The sequence below is a fragment of the Pleurodeles waltl genome, chromosome 10 (genome assembly GCF_031143425.1).
Source record: "Pleurodeles waltl isolate 20211129_DDA chromosome 10, aPleWal1.hap1.20221129, whole genome shotgun sequence".
Lineage (NCBI taxonomy): Eukaryota > Metazoa > Chordata > Amphibia > Caudata > Salamandridae > Pleurodeles > Pleurodeles waltl.
The window spans coordinates 859,772,720-859,794,522 of NC_090449.1; the positions used below are offsets into that span (position 1 = coordinate 859,772,720).

The 21,803-nt window shown below is 43.0% G+C and overlaps 1 protein-coding gene across 1 annotated transcript in view; it reads right to left on the reverse strand.

The window, feature by feature from the left end:
• The window catches only part of RUNDC3B (RUN domain containing 3B), a 781,529-nt gene that overhangs the window by 430,106 nt on the left and 329,620 nt on the right, over positions 1–21,803 (reverse strand). Inside the window, exon 3 of the mRNA XM_069211571.1 lies at positions 18,645–18,778. Coding sequence (XP_069067672.1) covers positions 18,645–18,778 — 134 coding nt within the window. The remainder of the gene's footprint in view (positions 1–18,644; positions 18,779–21,803) is intronic.

Sequence of the window (21,803 nt, forward strand, 5' to 3'; positions counted from 1 at the left end):
AGCAAGGGCTAAGCTATTCATTTACACACCCACAGCATTCGTTAATATGAAAAGCAACAACATGAGTACACCCAGAGGTGATGATCTGTCTGACTAATGTGTACTTCGCATGCTTGCATCAACAATGGATCCAATTAGCAGTCCCACATTTACCAGCCCACCCATAGCTCCAGTAAGCCTAATTATATCGAAAATATTGGCTTAAAAAACAGTGGATGTTTCAACTGATGACTCCTGTTATGAAAGGTGAAAGTGCAGTTAATTTAGTTCCCTTAATCATGTATTTAAAATACAACGCTACATGCTGCCAACGATGAAGAAGAATATATTATAAATTTTAGATTGTAAACACGAACTATAATATATCCTGAAGTCTATGGAAAGCTTTTTGTTTTTTTGCTGCAGATGGGTTAGATTATTTAATCAGGTTTCCATCTTCGGCCTGTATCGATTTTTTCGTAACCGTACTTTTGTTTTTTTGGCAATAAGCAAAACAATAATTCACATTAATGAGTGTGAAGATGTGGAAAATTCTTCCCACTGCGGTAAGATTACAGTGATGCCCCCTCAATTCCTAAATAAAATGTATAAATGCAAAATAATCCCCCCAGAAAATTGCCGTCACTCACAAGACCGTGTCATGTGACAAAGAGGGCCAGAGTTTAAATACATTAATTTGCTGGTTTATGTGGCTTATAGTCCCATAAACTATGTGCAAAGGTCCCTTATGGGGTTTCAGACGTGGTTGCACTAATCCCACTTTGTTTTGAGAAGTTTTATGTTTTTCTTTTTTTAGTTCTTTCTGGCGCAATCACATTAGAAATCGCAAATCTTGTGTTGATTTGTAAACTAAATGCTATTGTTTAATAAATAAAAAAAAAGAACGTTAATGTGCACAGTGCACTCACAGTATCACAATTGACGTAAAAAGCAGTACACATTGTCACATCACATTGTCTATCCATTAATTATAGTCACCATCTCCCCCAGATTTTGGGCATGCTGTGACTTTCTAGATGGACTCCTCTGTTTTCGCGCACCAATTCACTGCTTGCCACCATTCAGTGCTAAGAGGAGGGCCTTCAAATTTCGATTGTATAGCAATGTCTCTTTTGACAATCATCGTCCCAATATAAAAAATGCAAGGCAGTTCCAAACCATATGGTCCATATGTAAGAAATAGCATTAGATCTGGAGCGTGATGGCGAGGGGATCTCACCTTCTCGCCATTACTTCCTAGGGGTGAGGTAATTTGTAGACAGATGATTTAATTATATGAGGCTCAGAGGCGAGGCAATAACAAGACTGTGTGGAGTCCCTCTTATCCATGGTGCTCACCCAGCTTTCCTGCTGCTTCTCAAGTGCCATAAACTTTTCAGGGACATTACTATTTAAAGATTTGGATGAACAAGATACCCCTCCCTTCCAAGCAGATCAAAGGTGACTGACAAAGAGTGTAATATATTCAAGGGGACCAATCAATTTGGTGGTATGTCAGTGCATGCTGCAAGTATTTTAAAATTGGGTTCTGTGAAGATTTACTTCATCTTGAACGATCCATTTGCCCTACCAAACATCACCCAGCTTAGAAATCCCACTTAGGACCCATTGCTCAAACCTGTACAAACAGACGCTGTGAAGAAGTAATTTCACCCTCCATAGAGGCATATCAAGAGAGATTTGTCTGTCCCACCTGATTCAGAGGAGGGCCACAAGCCAACTTAAGAGGGCCACCCTGGCCACTTATAGGAGCAATTCTCAGATAGGGTCCCCATACAGTAAGCCAGCTATGTTTTCTAGTCCAACTTGGGAGATTTCAGTACAAAGTTCTGGGTTCTCTTGTCCTCCATTTAGCCAACCATTCGGTACCAGGATTTGTAATTTAAGATGTAGGTCACTGTACCCGTACACCAGTCACAGGGGGATTAACTGAATTTACTGAATGCAGTCTGCAGGGTCTGGAATGCCTATATATATATATATATATATATATATATATATATATAACAAAAAAAACATCTCCGGTCACATATGCATGCCAAAGTACTAGAAACTAAGTTTGTAGATGAAGACGGGATCTTAGTCTACTGCTTCCATACCTCATTTTACTTGGACAAGTAGCAACTTGAACCAGTTAACTTTAAGGCCTGAGGCTTCACGATAAAGCTCTAGCATGTTAATCAATCTAGGGCCTTCGGCAGGGACTCAGCAACATCAACCCACAGTACCAGAGCAAAAAGAAGAGGCAATAAGGTAACTGTCTGGTTCTTCTCTGAATCTGGAACTGGGGTGATAAGGTGGCATTTACTTGTGTTTGGGATAGAGCATATAGTACTTTAACAATGGATAGAAACCTGGTCCTAAATACCTTATTTCCTAGTACTCTGAACAGGAAAGACAAGTCAATTAAGTCAAATGGTTTTTCAGAGTCTATAAGCATGAAGACACTACATTCCCTGAAAGCATGGACTTGTGCAACAGTGACATGTACTTTGCAGGTGCAGTGTAGGCACTGCGGTGGGGGATGAAGCCACATGGGTCTGGGTGGACAAGTAAGATAATCACCTGCAAGACCTTATTAGCCAGGATCTTAGTGTGAATATTGAGCTCTGCATTTATGAGGGGCATTGTTCTGGAGGACGCGCAGATTATCAATGACCATAATTGTAGTCAGGAGAAGTTTGAGCGGAAATCTCCCTTTCGCTTTGGTCTCCTGGTACATATGTATTAGGTGGAGAGAAAAACAACTTGCATTTACAATATTATTTTAGGGGGAAACCCATCTGGTCCAGGTGTTTTACCTGATTTCTTGTCACTAATGGCCACTTCTATCTCTTTCACCGTAAAGGGTTGTTCCAACTCAACTCTATTTAGCACGCTCAATGTTTCTAGTGGGAGATCATCAATGAGGGGGGGCTGAAAGTTCATATTTGGGTCATTCCTGCAGTGCATATAGATTTTGGTTATAAGAGGCAAGGGAGGAAACTATCTCAATCTCTGTGCTTCCTCAGTTGTGTCCACCAGGAGATGGCATCTCTGGTTGCCAGTGAATAGAGCAGCTTCATGGATTTGTCTCCCAACTCGTAGAGTTGCCTATTTGAGGCACTACAACACTGCTGAGCTTCCACCAGGAAGAGCTTTCACAAGTATTCCATGTTGGTGCTGGAGCACATCTCAAAGCTTGATAAAATAATAAATGTTTAAGCATGAGAATTCTTGCCTCCAAATTGAAAACCTGTTAGTCTTTCTCCTTTTCTTTCTTTGTTAAAAAGAGTTTGGATTTCCTGCACAAGGTGGCCTTCCCTGTCACCCAGAATGTTCCTGGAGATTCTACCGAACTTGTGTTAAAGTAATCATCAGCTCTTGCACTAGAAACTGCAAGCATGTTGCGCCAACCAGACACTAAGCATTTAGAAGCCACATTGGGTGATTCCTCTGCCTATGGGTTCCGATTGTAATTGCAACTGGGCAGTGCTAAGAGAATCTTTCAGGGTAGGATGCTCACTGACATAATGAACAGCATTTCCGTGGCTAGGAAAATTAGATTATCTATTCTAGAAATGTTTTGTATGCAGCTGAGGTATGGGTATCTTCCTTGGCACAGTGGTGCCATAACACATCACATAATCCAAAGGAAGATGTCCAATCTACCAACACGACAGTCCTGTGCAGCCTTGCAGCTCTAGCGTCAGTTGAGTCTTGCACTGCATCTAATCCCACTAGTAGTCTGGTCGTATGGTTGTCAAGCCTTGTAGTAGTCCCAGTACTACAGCTCTGTGGTCGACAAGGGTAGACTTCAAGAGTGGCAGTGGAATGAATGTTCTAATAAAGTTACATTGCTTTCCTTGCAGCCAACTTTCCACCACCACAATCCCTTCATAGACTTCAGAAGTGACCTGAGAAACAAGCAGGAGGAAAGGTTTGTGCAGTACAGCAGAACAATGGGGGTGCTTTAGATCCTCTAGTGTGGCCATTATGGAATTCTCTCTCTTATCCAAATCAAAGGTCTACAAACGCCACATACAGTTTCTGTTTAGCAAGAAATACGTACTTCCAATATAAAAGAGCCAAGTGGAACATTTTTTCTACAGTGCTAATTTTTGGGCCAAAGCCAGCTTGTAGAGAGAGCAATACAGAATTTTTATCTACTCACTCCAGCTGCCTTTCGAGAACCTGCCTAGCAAAAACTTTTTGCAGCTTGTCGAGAACGCTAATTGGCCCGTAATTTGAAGGGATAGTCACATCCAGTTTCTTAAATACTGGTACCATTTCGGCCCCTTTCCATGTTTCAGGAAAGGGTTCACCCTCAGCTATGGCATCAGATGACCTATTGAATTAACTCATGTAGATTAACAACTCTGATTTATATAAATCCCTTGGTATTTTGTCGGGCCTGGGACTTTAGAAGACTTCAATGCTGCTATAACAGCACTAATTTCTCCTAAGGAGAAGACAATAGTGTCATCTTGATAGTTACTGCCTACCCTAGTTTTATCTTCCAGAGAATTAGGTGGGGCTAATGCTATTAAATGGGTATCGGAGTTAAGAGTGTCATCAGCTGCTGCAAACAGCTTAACGAAATAGCTACCCCAACTCTCCAGCTGAATGTAGCTGTGGTAAGATCTCATAATATCACAAGCACCATATGATAGTAACTTCCTAAAAGACCTGTTATCATTTAATATGATTGCCTTCAGAAGATCCTGCCAAATGATATCCTCCCAAGTTCTCTTGGCCTGGGCAATAATCTTTTTACATCTAATCCTAGCCTCTGTAATCGTCCCCCCGGAACAGCTCATGATAGTAGATCTTAGGGCTAATTTAGCCTCGGAGCATTCAGCAATATACCATTTCTTGTTATCAAGTGTTTCAGGTCATCTAAGAGGCACCTTCCGGTAGAAAATATTGTGTAATTTAGCAACAAGGGAATCAAGAATGGCTAAAATTGGGATGTTTCCTGCATCGGAATTTTCATATTTGGACAAAACTCCTAAGAACAAATCGTAAATCTCTTTATACAAATACAGATTTGACATTACCTTTGGCCAGCTGAAAGATTTACGGTTATTAGCCAATACTGGCTCGGGCACCACAGTACTACATTTATTATCTAGCTACTAAGAAAGGTCATAACCCTCACATCAATTATTATATAATCAATGACACTGTTATACTGACCACCTTTGAACGGAATATTACACTGATCTGATCGAGTGTGACAGTTACAGGCCCTAAGCCCTCACCGCAGGCATAGCGGCGTCAAATGAAGTGCACTGCATGAATGTGAATTCTGCAACCTACCTAATGGCCAAGGAATTCCTGCAAATTTCATCTTCGAGGTCTGTTAAATCATCACCATAAGTGGAAAGTTCAAAGGAGCAGTTAAAATCGCCCGCTACTGCTAGCCTGGTGCATTGATGAAAAGATTCTACAAATTCTTTCAATTGCGCCAAGGTCTCAGAGTCGGTTCCGCGCATCACTGATCTAGCATACATATTAATTCTTGCTAATTTGAGGGCTCTCGAAAAACCAAGCTGAATGCCCAACAGATCAGGTGAATTTATATTTAAATTTGAATGGGTGCAGGGCAGATTACAGCTCAACAAAATGAATAAGCCTCCCTTGGTCTGACCACTGCCCCCAGTAGACTGGGCCCTCACACTAAGTTAAAAACCCTTCCACACACACACACCAGGTCAATGGCCCACGTCTCCTGGAATAGGCAAATATTGTGGTGACTAATATAGGAGACCCACTCTAGGTCCTTCAGTTTACTCTTTACTCCATCCAAGTTCCAGGAGATAATAAATAGCTTAGAACTACTTCTCATTTTGCTATATCTGTTCCATTGATTTACCGCTCTACTGGTCCCATCCAATAGTTTGCCCACTGTCCTGCCTGCATCTATTGAGGTCCCCTCGATGCATACTGGACTTGATACATTAGTTAGTTAATCTAATTCACTTAAGGGGCAACTTATATTAAGGTCACACAAATCATCTGCTACAACAAAAGCAGGATCACATGATTGGCCTGGGTCATCAACAACATTAACATTAGCAGCTTCCCCCCTGCAGTTTACAGAAAGAGCATCATCCTGCGGTGATAATTTAAATCTACTACCAGTACTTTGTGTTGATCTGTAATCACATGTACACAGTTCAAACTCAATTAGATTACTAACCAACAACTTTTTTCTCAGTAGGACAGAAATAAAATCATGGTCTGATCCTTTTAAACTGTGCCTTTTAACATCCTCGATGTCGTGACTTAAGACTGAAAAGCATTTGCGCCGAGATCTTACCCAATAAATAACCTTAATAACCAAAGATTCCTGGTTTCCAAAAGTACCTGATGACAATTTAGGCACTCTGACCGTATAAATGGCTTTTCCAGGCCCCCCCATATTCTGAGATATCAGCTCCTCGTCAAATGACCAAGGCTGATACTCAGAGGCTCTGACTGAGCCTTTCGGGGGGTCTCAATGCCAAATTATTGACATTATCCCAACTTTGGGCCACTGTTCTGTGAAAAGTAGGATGTGGACAAGATTTAACACCCAATTGAAGGGCAACCCCCTGAGGTTTAGAGCCAGATACTTCATGCCTGGGTTGTAGTTTTTTATTCCTTGTAGGGCTATCAGCGTCCACTGTACATGGCATGGAATCTCTAATGCGAGTAACAGACCCATGAAAAGTGGGCAGTGTCCATGATTTCAATGAGGCAGCAACGGAATTCCCATCCCCATTGGAACTTTAGACATGCATTGGCCCGTCCGAGCTGTTACTTTCTCCACAAGTAGAAGCATTAAGCTTATGTCATCTAGCTTTTGATGCAAGGGAGACCAATCAGGGCTGTGTAGAGCCCTCACTAAGCTGTTCTTCAAGATCTGGGTACCCATATTGAGGCAAGCAGCAGGTGCCCCCTTATGTGTTGAAGCAGTGTTTCAGAGGAAATTCTCTCCTCCTCCAGGGGCTCAAACCCATTTGAACATGGGATGGCAGGTACCACTTTAATTTCAGGGCTAGCAAGATAATGGTGTGGCTCATTATCAACAGCATTAGACCCCTTTCTACAGTACTGCAAAGTGGGCCCTTCAGATGAACTCTTAACGGTTGCAAGGAAGGCACCTTGCACAATTTCAGTGGAGGACTGATCCACCTGTGGCTGCTAGGCTTAACTTTGTCCCCAACCTTAGTTGATTTTTCAAACATTTCAGTTATTTTAAGATTAGTTTGAGAGCCACTACCACTTGGGGTTGCAGTTGCATGACTGTTTCGAATGGCCTTCACTTCGGGAATCACATTATCAGTATCTTCTAAGGTGCTACTCCCTCTGCATTCAGAAAATTGAGACTTTCCCAGCAGGCTTTCTAAACTTTTTAATGCAAGTGTCATGTGAGGCAGCATCTGCAGTTTTTCGCTTACCTATAGTTAATAATGTAATCGGATCAAGATAGACTCCAAGGTACAAAGTCTCAGTCCATTGCATACTGGTAGCTCTATAAAATCCAACTGCATCCTACTGAATGGTTCTCCTGACTCAGTGTAACAGTGCGTTTTCCTATGCTCACCTGCTAGCATGTGGCGCACCTGTGACACACAGCTTCTGCTATCACTTTGAATTTTGGGTTGAACCATGTCTGACTAAAGATTCTAATCATTGCACCTTGATCTAAATGCACCTAGCCACGGGTGACAAACTATTTGGCAACACAGCTCTTCCAGCACTTGAAACCCAAATATCATCCTCATTACTTTTGACAAATCCTGCGCTAATGCAACAGCAGTTAACATGAAATTATGACTTGTCTCATTGTATCATTGTTCCATTCTCCATTAAAGGAGGTGCAGCTTAGGGCGCAATATCTTGCCACCTCATCCGTGTGTTTCCCAAAGTTACATAATCAGTAGATTCTTTTATGAGTAGCACCGTTGATTACAGCAATTATTGCAGGCAACTGTAATGTATTCAACAAATTATAAATCTGATCTCCATTGCCGTATAGGGGATCCAGAGGAGGTCATAAACTCTCTCTTGGCCCACAAATGTCCGAAATAATGAACACCCTCAAACCTGTATGGACTATCAGTGACAATTGTCACTTTCAGCTGTTCAGTAACAAAGCATGCCCTAGTAAGAGCAACTAATTCAGCTACTTGGGCAGAAAAGACTCCTTGAAGCCAGGAAGCATCAATCACACTCGAGACTGTGCAAACTGCATAATCAGCTCTCAATGCCAAGCAGGAGCCATCAATAAACATGACCTAACCATTTTCATTAAGGAGGATTGTCTTGAATGTCAGGTCTCGGCTTGGTGCACAATTTAGTTACACTGAGACAGTCATGCTCAACCTCATACATATATTAATTTGCATTTTCAACAGGGGCGGGTGACAGTGGTAGGATTCAAAATGGTCCATCTGTTGAGACTTACATTAGCCACACCAGGGATGCCGTGCTCGTAACGGGTCAAACGCGCACTGGTGGGATACTGTGTCTTGGTTAGGGTTAACAATATCTCCACAGAGGGGGGCACAAAAACATTCAAAGGCTGACCCATAACCATACCTTCACACTGTTCATTGCTCAGCACTGCAACCACCTTCAAAACAACCAGGCAACGCAGAAACCACAGGATCAAGTGTGGTAGAAAAATAGGCAATAGGCTTGTTTGCATTTCCATGCAACCAAGTAAAAACAGAGAACATCCGTACCTCTCACAACAAAAAAGAAAAACATTTGTTATAATAAGGCATTCCCAGAGCCAGGACCTAAAAAGGCTTTCCCTCAACTCTATGAAGGCAAATATGCAATTGTCATCCAATAGTACTAGATCAGACATATCTTTGTGTGTCAGTCTCTGTAAAGGCTTGACCAAAAGTTTGGAATCCACTGATAACAGTAGCCAACCATTCCGAGGAACATTCTGACTTCTTTCTGAGTAGCAGGGGGATTCATTTTCAAAATTGCGGACTCTTTCTTGCAACACCTTCTGCACACCTTCCTCAATGTGGTAACCTAGTTAAAGAACTTCTTTCTTGCAGTACTGCAATTTTGCTGGGGAAACTTTGTCCATTCCCTTCTAAATAATTCAGGAGAACAATTCCATCTCTACTGCATGCTTCTTGAGTGTTTGATGCCACAAGTAGGTCATCAATATATTTCACTAAGACGGAATGAAAGGGCATTTTAGGGGACTCCAGAATCTTTTTCAAGATCTGATTAAAAATCAAAAGACTCTCAGTATGCCCTTGTGGAACTCAGCACCATGGAAAAACACGACTGCCAAACCACAATGCAAAGAGAAACTGGCTCTCCTCATGCAGCAGTATGGAGAAAAAAGCTTGGCAAAGGTAAATTAAGGTGGAACATTCTGCTTTACCTGGAATTTGAATAAAATCACTGCAGGATTCGGTACCACAGGACAAGGGACAACTATTTAATTAACCTTTCTCAGGTCCTGGACTGTGTGGTACTTTCGATTGGGCTTCTACAGCCCTAGAATAGGAGGGTTACACGGACATCCAATTAGCTCTTTCATGATACCCTGTTCACTTAAACTGCTTATCAATGATGGTGTTCCCGCCATTGCTTCAGGTGTCATATTATATGGAGGGATTATGGAATACACCTCATTTGACTTCACTCCATGCCAGCATTGGGTACAATGTGACACACGGATACTGTGTACCAGTTTTACAAGGCACATCTTCATTGGTCTGTATTGGAATTCTTCAGGGTGTGCAACTAATGGAACAATTATATTTACACTGCAAATTGCGTTCAACAAGTTCACAGAAACCTTAATCGCATATTACAAAATGGTGCTCATCTTCAAATTAACCTATTTTTATAGAGGCAGATTCTGTTACAGGATTGGTCAACCATTTATCTACAACTCCTACAACTTCTACCTGAATGGGGCAAAATCAGTACTTCTGCTTTTCTGACAGTGGAGTATGTAGCTCCAGATTTAACCACCAATGACACATGGTGACCCATCACATCGGCATTTACATAGGGACCACGTCGATCTTCTAAGGATGCACCTACCATGCGGTTCTCATCTGAACTATCTCCCTGAAGAATTTCTGAAAACCCCTCATCACTCAGATACAGTAGAGAAACTACAATGTTGACTGATTCACATTTGCAATCTGATTTAGATTCTGTTGGGAACAACCATCTGCTATTGAGTCATCGGGGATTGCAGTACTTGCATGTGCTGTCCTTGGGGCACATTTACATTCTACCCTTGGGGTCTTTGAACTCCTCTGTATTTGAACTTGATTATTGCCTTAAGCCTGAGCAGTTCCATTATTCTTCACCCGATTACTTACATTATTTAAAGGGACATTCCCTTTACCACTGACCCACATTTCTGCACACATGACACAGATTAGTTATTTTCAAAGCCTGGACATCAATAACACCACCAGTTTGACCTACCTGAACACCACATCCTCTACCTCTAGACTGGATAATATTAGTTCCCTGCTGTTGCACTCCTTGCATACCATTAGTGTTCACCATCATCTGCAGACTTCGACTAACTTTCTGTGCAGCTTTCAATTGCATGACCATAACCACCTTTTTCAACTTTTTCTGCTACAGTCCTAATTTATCACTGCAATACTTTGTGTACTGCAGGATTTCATCAATGCATGTGTTCTGCCAACAAATTAAATGCTGCTTAATCATCTCATTTTTGCCTGGTTCCTAGTCTTGCACAAATCTGAACACAAAAGACCCACATCTTTGGCTTCTATTGTCTCTGTTCCATTTAACAGTTTAAAAGCCTGCAACAATCTTTCATAATAGGCATGAATCGACTCCTTCGATTCCTGTGCTGTCACTCCTCTGCCAATCAATGTCTTTTGTGTCTTTCGGAGACACCTTGTTTTTCAAGAACACCATTACCTTATAATACCTTTTCATCACTTTTTCAGATGGCACACTTGTTACTGGATCTCTTGGATGTTCTCTGTCTGGCCAATCAACATTAACTTTGCAATCATTCCACAAATCACTCAGAATCACAATATCAAACAATGTATTCAAATCCATCCACAGGCATTTTAAAAGTTTCACAAACCTCTATGACTGCTTGCACAATTCCAGTGGTTTTTGTCTCAATCAGGGGTAATCATTTGTGAATGACAAATTATCACTCCTGCTCCAAGGTACATGAACACAACCTCCACCTGGTATTTCTCTCGTAGGAAGTATTTTAACATTTGTCTCCGCTTATTTTTTTATTTAATTTTTTACTGTTGGAGGCACATTTGATTTTTCCTGTTTCTGATCTCTTTCCCACTTGTCTATAGCTCCCCATTTCTGAATGTACGCGATGAATTCCTTAATGTGCAATTTAATTCCAGGAGATCTCATGTGAACTATGTCTTTTGTACAAAACTCAATTCTGTAACTTCTCTTCAAGGGCTTCGATTTCTCCAAATCCACATCATAATTCTCAACTACCTTGGCTAACCTTTCATAAGACTGCCCTGCACATCAAGTAACATCTTTGCACACAAACCACAGTTCATCTTCAGTGTACATCTCCAATTGGGCTGTGCCTAACATTCCTAATATCATTTCATTTAATTTCAATTTCAGTCTGGCACATTTACTGGCCTATCTTTCTCTGGGGCCTCTTCTGCTCAGTTTACAACGCAATATACCTGTCACACCTTTAGGACTCAAATTATTTAACTAATCTTTTCACTGTTGTGCAGTGAAACCTCTCATACTAATGGGATTATTCTGCAAAATTCCTGCTCTTAAAGGACCTGCAGTCTGTTGATTCTGGTTATTAAACACAGACCTATTCTCTGACACCTTAAAAGGTATTCCTCATTGTGGGGCACTGCAATTTACATTTAGGATCTGCTCTGGTCTGGGCACAAATAAGGTGAGGCTCTCGGAGGAAACCTCGTATCATGAGCAAATCCCGTCTGACTTGTCACTGGAGTTGGATTTGCAACCAGAGTAGGGGTTAATGGTTTCACAAGAGACCCTTTTCTCTTCATCTCTGAGGTATTAGAATATACTAATCTCTGCACACAATGTGGGAACATCTCATGAGATGTTGCTGGTATATCAGGGTCTAATCTGGACATTTATGGAATGTGCATTACTCTCAGCTATACCGGGAGCATACAAAGGAACAACGGGATCTATAGTCATGGGAACTGCCAATGCATCTGGGCCAATATGATTTGTCTGATTCTGAGGAATCATCATTCACACACTTTGTCCTGACAAGACCTTACTAAAACTTTGTTCTATTTGGGTCGGTAAAATATTTGGCATTGACTGATCTGGACTAACCATTCACACAGTTTGATTCAGAACAAAATTTGGCACAGGCGGATTCACATAAGGTGACTTTTCCCTTCTGGTCTACATTGGAACTGGCACAACTTGACTCACAATAGGACTCTGTACAGGCTGAACTGTGCTAAATGTCTGAACTGGTTGATTCACTTCAGGAATTAGTACCAGGTACGCCTGTAAATTCGGTGACACAATCTGACTCGGGGTTTGTGCAACTGGAGCAGTAGGCACATTCAGGACTACATTCTGGGAAACTTCACTTCTTGCTCCTACCTCAACAGAATGATACAGAGGTTGATGATTTAACATCTGACTTAGAAACTCATCATTTGAATCACTCTTGCATTTCACTTTCTTCTTCTCTTTAGCATCTGTGGTCTGCTCTCCTTTCCCTGTCTCTTTCTTAGCGTTAGGTCTAGTGCTTTCTCCTTTACCAGAAAGAGCTAGATACAATCTAGTACTTTCGATGAGGTCTGCTCTCCAAGCTTTCTGCTCTTCATGCCATCTTGCTTCGGCAATTGTCTTTATTGCTTTCTGCACTCTATTCTCGTACTTGCCTATCATTTTCTGACACGGTATGTGTTCCCAAATACTAAGTGCTTTAAATTGTGCAGGTCTCGGAGACCGTTTCATCTCATAAAGCACTCACCTCAAATTATCAAGAATCCTTAAATTAAAAGTTTCATAATGGGGAAATGCTAATTATAGGAAAGTGCCACTATTGGCATGGTTGTTCCCCGCCACCCCCCACTTGTTGCCTGATATTGATGCTGACTTGACAGCCAGACCCCAGCACTAGTGTTCTTTCCCTTAAACTGTACCATTGCTCCCACAATTGGCACACCCCTGGCACACAGCTAAGTCCCTTGTAAAAGGTAACAGTGGTACCAAGGGCTCTGAACAGGGAGGGAGGGCCCCCCCTAAGGCCTGCAGCATGTATTATGCCACCCTAAGGGACCCCTGACCAAGCACATGCACACTGCCATTGCAGCTTGTGTGCCATGGCGGGGAGAAAAAGGTAAAGTCGACATGGCATCCCTCTCAGGATGCAATGCCCACCAACCACTGGCTGTGGCATAGGTAAGTTACCCCTCTAGCAGGTCCTTACAGCCCAAAGGCAGGTGCACTATACCACAGGTGAGGGAATAGCTGCATGAGCAATATGCCTCTACAGTGTCTAAGTCCATTTTTTGGAATTGTGAGTGCAGTGTGGCCATATAAAGTACAAGGGCTGGGAGTTTGTCATCACAAACTCCACAGCTCCATGATGGCTTCTCTGAAGTCTGGGTAGTTGGTAACAAGCTCCTCAGCACAATGAACCCACACTGATGCCAGTGTTGGATTAATTGCAAAATGCACCTGTTGTATCCTAGTAACTTCTATAGAGCTCTGTTTTAGAGTGTTATGTTTGAAAAGTGTCCCGGCAGACCACGGACGGCCTTGGATGTCTTCGCAGTGATCTGGCAGGGGTTGTACTTGCATGCTTAATAAAGAAGTTTCCTATCTACAATATGAGTACCTCAGTTTATCTGAACAGCACCCAGAGGGCATCTTCAAGATGCCCCTTGTATTTTACCCAAACTTCTAGCACAAGCTGACCGTTCTGGGCCTGCCTGACACTTCCAGACAAGTTTCGGACCTCATGGGGTGAGATACTCTCTGAGGCCGGAAACAAAGCTTGCACTGGGTGGAGGTGCTTCACACCTCCCTCCTACAGGAACTACAACACCTGGTGGTGAGCCTCAAAGGCTCAGGCCTCCTGTTACAGTGCCCAGGGCACTCCAACTAGTAGAGATGTCCCAGACTAAGCCCCACTTTTGGCAGCAAGTCTGGTGGGAAAATTAGGAAAAACAAGGAGTGACCAGTTCAGCTAAGACCACTCCAAAGGTGTCCAGAGCTGAAGTGACCACTTCCCTGCAGAATCCTCCATCTTAGTTTGGAGGACAGGGACCGATAGGTTTAGGTCTGTGTCCCCCTTCCCAAAGGGAGTGGACACTGGAAGGGTGTAGTCACCCTCAGGGACAGTATCCATTGGCTACTGCCCCCTGACCACTTTAATGCCCCTAAATCTAGGCACCCTTGAACGTAGCTCACCAGACTCCTGCAGACCTCAAGAAGACAACAAGAAGAAAGAAGAAGTGCTGCTAAGCTGACCCCCAGCACAGAAGACTGCAAACACCACCTGATTTGGCCCCAGCCCTACCAGCCTGTCTACAGCTTCTGATGTCCCTGCTACACAAAGGCAGCGCACCCTGCAGGACCAGCGACCTCTTCAAAATCCCAAGAGGACTGCCTGCCCACCAGACGACCAAGATCTTCCGAGGACAGCGGCCCTGTCCACAAAGAAAATCCAGCAAAGGCCACACAAGATGATAAACACAAAACAGACAACACCTGATCCACAAAAAACAACAGGTATAGTGGATTGTAAGGCAGAAATAAGATAGTACATTCAAAAATATGCATTCCTAATTTCTTCACAGATTTTGGTTGAGATTCTCAATGCCTTTAAGGCCAAATTACATTATATCAACCACAGCAAACTTGATAATTCTAGTTCCCAGGCCTCCAGTGCAAAACTAGAGGTCCACTTCCACTTTCAGAGAACATGCCTTTTTACTCAGAATAATTCTTGTAACCCATGGTTTTCTTGGAGCCTCAGCTGCGTGCCAGGGTGACCGACCATCAAACAACTTTACCAGCTTTTATAAACTGAAATTGAAATCAGTTACAGTAAAGGTGTGGTTCCTTTCAACCGGGCATGTATTCTGTAACACTTTACATGTATGTGACCCTTTTTGGCGTTTAGACTCTGGCAATGGCAAGAATTCCTATATTCAGACATTGGATTTCCATTTTTAAGGGGGTCCAATACTGTGATGAAACTATATTTTAATGTATATACAGTTTCAAATGAGACTAAGTTCTCAAGCTTCAGATAGATTTTGTGCCAGCGTTGATCAGATATCAGTAGATAAAGCTCAGTCTCACAGTGTGCCTATGCTTTGCTAAGATGCTTCAAAATATCTTCAGTGTTTTTATAAATCATCGTTGAAATTACTGCTTGTATGCACCGATTCAAGGCAAGATAATGTTCACTGCTCCTCTGACCTGAAATATGGCCAATATTGCTTTGGAAATCATTTGCATTGGCAGCAGAATCCGTCTGTTAAATCACGACACTCCCAAACATATTATGAGTGGACTATTCCAAGCTGTAGCTGAGGAAAACTGTCTTACACTCAAACACTGTCTAATAATGCCATTCGAATGAGCATGTACATTTCACCTTAGGACCCTCAGTTGTCCCATGTCACTAAAATTCAATTCCACCTTCAGGACAAGGTTACAGCAGCCCTTGACCCTGTAGCTCCCTCAGGCTACCAGAGACAAAAACTGAAGCAGCAAGGTCAACAACCATTTTAAAAATCCTCTCGACTTCCTGAAAGCTTTGGACGAGGTGGAACAAATCTTGGTTAAGGTCTGAAAGAATGCATAAAAGTCACAGGTGAAAAGACCAATTTCTAGGCCTAACTCGCTGAAGTTATGAGTTACACTCATAATCCCTTTGTATTTCTACTGAAGCAGTTCTTCCTGGTTGCTGGAGCAGAACGGACTCTTCTAGCCTGATTCACTCGCTTCATAACCAAATGAGCCAAGTAAACTTAATTAGACCTTTTCCTGTCGAAGTCTCCCACATAAAATATAAATGAAATATAAAGCCATACAAAGTTTAGCCCTTTTTTGATCCTTTCATCTTATACAAAGCGTATGTGGTTGCTTTCTTCAAAGCCCGTCATATTGGGTATCATATGTCTGAAGACAAAACCCCAATCTAATTAATCATAGCAGCCAGACTACCTGCCTGCACAGACCGCCTGACTTCTTACCCTGCCCTCATGCTACTAGTGACGAGCTAAGTGACCGAATGACAAATATTCAGAGGGTGTGGCTCCACCTCATACAGAAAATTAAGAGGCTGCTTTTGGAAAGTGTGATCCCCAGTACCCTCTAACCACCTAACCGGACTCTATGGACCCCGTCGTCCTGCAAACAAGTGCATACGGTACGCAGCTATGGTTAAAAACTATGAAATAAAATCTGACTCTCCTCAAGTAAATTGTGCTACTAAGCATGCATGCCATTTCAGTCAGCTATATCTTAACGGTCCTATCTAACCTGCAAATCCACCGCAAAATACCTGCAGTGCTTGCTCTAATCATCTTCATGTTATAACTCACTCGTTTCTGGGAAGACAAAAACAAAGTACTGCAAACATCAAAGAACTACTCAGTCTAGCTCATTTGTGCCCGAAATGCCAACATCATATCGTCCTTGCCTTGAAGGCTCTACTAGTGTTCATGGAGCAAGATCATATTGCATACCCCTTATCTGATGCAAAGGAAGTCCATAGCTGAATCCCGTGCCACATATCTAGGGTTCTCCAGACATGAAGGCTTCTGTGATTGTCAGCCTCCAACCTCAAGGCTGTTTGTCTATTGAGGTATAGAATACTCTTGTAATAAATTATTACAAGTAGTCACAAAATTATTTTATTTTAGGTGCCTTCCAACATCAGGACAAGCCTTTAATTCAGTGCTTAATTTGCAAATAAAAACATGCCGGTGCCCAAAGCTTTCCTCTGAAACAAGCGACTAATTAAATTTGCGACTATGGAATACTGAGGCAGCGTAATCCTAAAGCCACCTCGGGCCTCTTTAATCCATTTACAGCCACTCCCTGACCCTTCAGCTCACTCTTACAGCTTTCTGCTTTTTCCCTTTGTGATTCTTTTTTCTCTTTCTCAGTCTTTAACATATGTGTCTTTTGCTCGCAGAAAATGCCTTATGCAGAACAATGAGTGCTGGTGCCCTCCAATGAAAACCACCGGCTCAAATTAAGCACTACTTTAATTAGAAATTACCCTACAGATTACCCTCTCCCAGAAATAATGAAGCAGCTGAGAAAGGAGCAATGGAGTTATAGTAATGTTGTGGCTACGTGTTAAAAGCAATGAAATACTCACTACCATGTCAAAAGTGAATAGAGTCAGGCACATTGGAGTTACAGGACCTCATAAATGAGCTTTTAGCAAACTTCCTTTATTTGGTGTCAAAACTCCTTTGTGACAGGCAAAATCCTTATAAGTCATGGTAGTGTAACACTAGTTCATATGCATTGCAGTGGTGGCGCATGGCAGAGGGGTGGGGGCCTGGGGACGACAAACCCAAAAAACAAATTAAGAAGAAAAAAAAGAAAACCCAAAAAACGTACTCACACCTCTGCTGCGCCACTCCTCGGTCCTCATCACACCAGGCATAGGCTTCCAGCCTGCCCTGTGGACAGTCCTAAAGCTGCTTTCATGCTGCTGGTAGCATTAAAGCAGTGTGAGGATTGGCGGGAGCTTCCTGGTTTGGTGCTCCGAGTCAGACTGGGAGCCTCTGCCTGCTGTCTCCAACCCAGGAACATAGTGCCGGGTTGGAGAGAGCTCAGTATGCATGTGTGTGTGTGTGTGGCCAGCCCGAGTTTATTATGTGGAGAAGTGTGGCACAATGGTTAGAGCGGCAGACCCTGAAGCAGAGATCTGGCTCAAGACCAGGGTTCAAGTCCCGCTTCGGCAGGTCTTGGGCTCAATTCCCTTGGACCATATAATTCTCGCCTCGGTGCCTAATCTAATTAATGGGTCCCACTCTGCAACTCTGGGCAATAGCTTGCTTAATCTCCACAACGGCCCCAACAGCGCTTGGATGCCTGGCTTCACCCTGGGGGTGCCCAGGATTGGGCACCTCACAGGGAAAAGCCAGGAGGGGTTCCATAGCGGTATGAGTACAGCGCCTTGAGACCCTAACGGGTGAGTAGTGCGCTATACAAGTGCAAAAATGTACAATTTACAATCGTTTCATTTTTAAAGTTTTGCAGCTGCTGCCACTGGCTGGGGGGTGAGACACTCCTCCGCCATAGCGGAGCTGCCATCGTGGATGCATTGTGCTTTGAATGTTTTGAGGGGACGCAAAACCCAAATCCTTTTTCCAGCAATCCAGTGTTGCTGCCCTGAGATATTTTATGCAACATCGATATGATAAAGAATCTGATATTTACTCCACTAGTAACACAGATTACTTTACTATAATAATTTTCAGAACATGATAGCTCTTCTATACATCACTAAGAAGAATTTGTGTGTGAAAGTTGATATATTGAAGTTTCTCTAACCTAAGAGCCTACAGACACTATCACGTCAGAAATGTTTACAAATGCTAATAAAATACCAGCAGAAATAAAAATCTCAATGTAGTTGTTACCTTGGCTCTGGATGAACTAACATTTTCCATGTTCTCGATGCTGCAGATGCAACTGTGTGGCATTTTGCAGCAGGCCACTCGTATGTAGTCCCAGAAACTGCGTGGGCTTTCATATCCAAACCAGGAGAATTGACCTGAATCAAGAGAAAAGCAACAGAGTGAAACACATACGCTTAATACTTCTAGGGAACTATGGATGATGGGAGAGTAAGAGCATCAGAGCGAGTCCTTGTGACAAATATCTTTGGTGTCATGCATCGAAAAAGCATGCCAGACATGTTGGTTTCTCGATGACAAAATAACAGATTTGATCTGTAACGACCCTTTAAAAAGCACTTGTACGGAAAAGAAAGATGATACTTTGTTATTTAATAGTACCGGTGTCGACCTTTAAGTGAATGATTTACTTGGAATACCTTTACCTGCTTTTCTACGGCAACAAACACAAATCTGCTATCACAATGGTGAATTGGTCACTTTAAGATTCAATAGGATTGCTATGAAAAAAGCTTGCATACACACCATGAGTGCATTAATCCACATATTCCGGCTTCCCCATCCTTTAAGATCCACTGCAGAACCCACTTAACATACCTCTTCCAAGCAAAGTCTGTTTTACTCTTAATACCGAGTGTAATGCAAGCTTGCCTTATGCAGGCTTAAACAGGCTGAAACCTTGCAATGTTATGCCTAATAATATCATTTGTAGTTAAATCAACACCATAAAATGCATTTAATTTCCCTCCAAAATGTTAGTGTCCCCAGGCAACCCCACAATAAAGCCACTTTGGAGTAAACTTCCCCATAGTACCATCCCAATTCTTAAAACCTTCCTTCAATTAAACCAAGCAAAGTAGAAAGGGTGTGAACCTAATTATAAAATATTTTGATCAGTGTTTCTTTACACTACGCATACTTAGTCGAACTATCCACTCTTTCAAATATTTTTTCATTAGACCTCTTCTAACAGTCTTGCTGGACATTGCTTCCAAGCTTTCTCAACCATACTTTCGCCCAAAGTTGTCTCTTTCCGGTCCCCGGTCAATTCTTTGTAATTTTGCAACACAGCAATCAGTCTGGATTTATAAAGTGTGGCTAATCACCCGTGAGGGTATCCAGGCTTTGGGTTCTTGCTGGAACCAGCCGAAGAGCCAGGTCTTGAGTCCTTTTATGGATTTCGGGAGAGAGGACAACTTTCAAATGTGGAGGGGAAGGTCATTCCAAGACTTGGCAGTGAGATAGGAGAAAAAGCACCCTCCACTGTAGCTTTGGGGGTTGGGGTGGGAGGGTGGCGGACGAGTGCAGGGGGAGTATGGTGCAAGGGCGGACGAGTGCAGGTGTCTGGAGGGTTTATGAAAGCTCAGGCAGACATTGATGTAGGCTGGTCCTTGGTCATGTACCATCTTGAATAGGCACCTATTCTGAAAGGGGAGCCAGTGTAGGTTCCTGAGATAAGTGGTGATGTGAGTGATTTGGGAAGGAGGTCGAGGATGAGTCTGGCAGCTGAGTTCTGTATCATCTGGAGCCTCTTCAGGATTTGTGGGGTGATTCTTGTGTAGAGCACCTTGCCTTAGTCCAGCCGGCTGGTGACTAGGACTTGCGTGATGGTTTTCCTGGTGCTCACGGGAAGCCATCGGAGAATCCTTCAGAGCATGCGGAGGATGTGGAATCAGGCAGAAGAGACTGTTGATCTGACATTTCATGGTGCGTTTGCTGTCCTGGATAATGTTGAGTTTGTCAGGATGATGCTAAGTTTGTGGGTGTGGTCTGTCAGTGAGGGTGTGGGTCCGGGTTCTTGGGGGCCACCAGGTGTTCTTCCACAGGAAGATGTTGTTCCAAAAAATGAGCACTTGCATCTTGTCCGTGTTGAGTTTCAGGTAGTTGTGGAAGTTTGTCTTGGTGGTGAAGAGGTTTTCTGAGAGTGGGAGAATGAGCTGGTGTCATCTGTGTAGGAAATAATGTTGAGGCCATGGGTTCAGACAGTGTTCGCCAGGGATGTTGTGTAAGTGTTGAACAGGACAGGGCTGAGGGACGAGCCCTGAGGGGCACTGCAGATGCTGCTCTTGGGTTCTGAGTTGAAGGGAGGTCAGCGGATCCTCTGTGTTTGTCCTGTGAGGAAAGATGCTATCCATATTACTGTATCTCGCATGATTCCAATATAGAGGACTCTTTTGATGAGGGTGTGGTGGGAAACAGTGTTGAACGCTGCTGAGAGGTCAGAGAGGATAAGGGCTGCAGTTTCTCCCCGGTCAAGGAGGGATCTGATGTGTTCAGTGGCAGCACGGAGGGTTGTTTTGGTGCTGTGGTTGGTGCGGAACACTGATTGGGAGTTGCCCAGCAGGTTATTTTTCTCCAGGTGCTCAGTGAGTGGGGGGTTGGAGGGGTTGATGGTCTTCTCGACTTTGGTGGAGAAGGGCAGCATAGAGATGGGATGCTGGGTGTTGGCGGAGGATTACTTGAGGAGGCGGTCTGACCTCTGCATGCTTACATTAGTCAGGGAAGGTGTTTGTAGTGATGGACGTATCGATAATGGAGATGAGTTTGCATTGTATTTCCTTGCTCCCAAGGTTAAAGTGGTGAGAGCAGGGATCTGTGGGTGCTCTGGAGTGGATGGAGTTAAAAAAGGCTGTGGTGCTCTGTGTGGTGAGCTGTTCCCATGTGGTGAGCGGCTAGTGGTGGGGGGGAGGGGTTGTCCAATGGTGTGAGGAGGTCAGTAAGTTGGGGTTCCATTGAGAGTATCTGTTTGCCGTGCAACAGTTGTCAAATAGCTTAGTTTATTATGACGCTGTGTTGTATCAAGAAGATGCAGCTCTTAATGCCTCATATGTGCCTATTTTCAGCATTGTGTTCTGACACCCGGAATCAGCTTTGTCTCCTTGAAACATAATGATCACAACATTGCAAAAGAAATCCTTTCTTCCATTCTCCACAATTGTCTGTTCTGGTGTGAAATCTTTAATGGGCATGTTTATTTTGGCAAAACATGCTTGTATTCCATTGCTTTCGGTGGTATCTTCATGGTTAACTTTACTCAAGATGTTTACAAGCAAAGCATGCATGTGTGCTTGAGTGAGTGGCATGTTAACAATTTCACACATTTTCAAAAGCAAGTTCCTCTACCCTTTGCAATCTTGAGGAGACAATGTGCAGTTAAAAGCC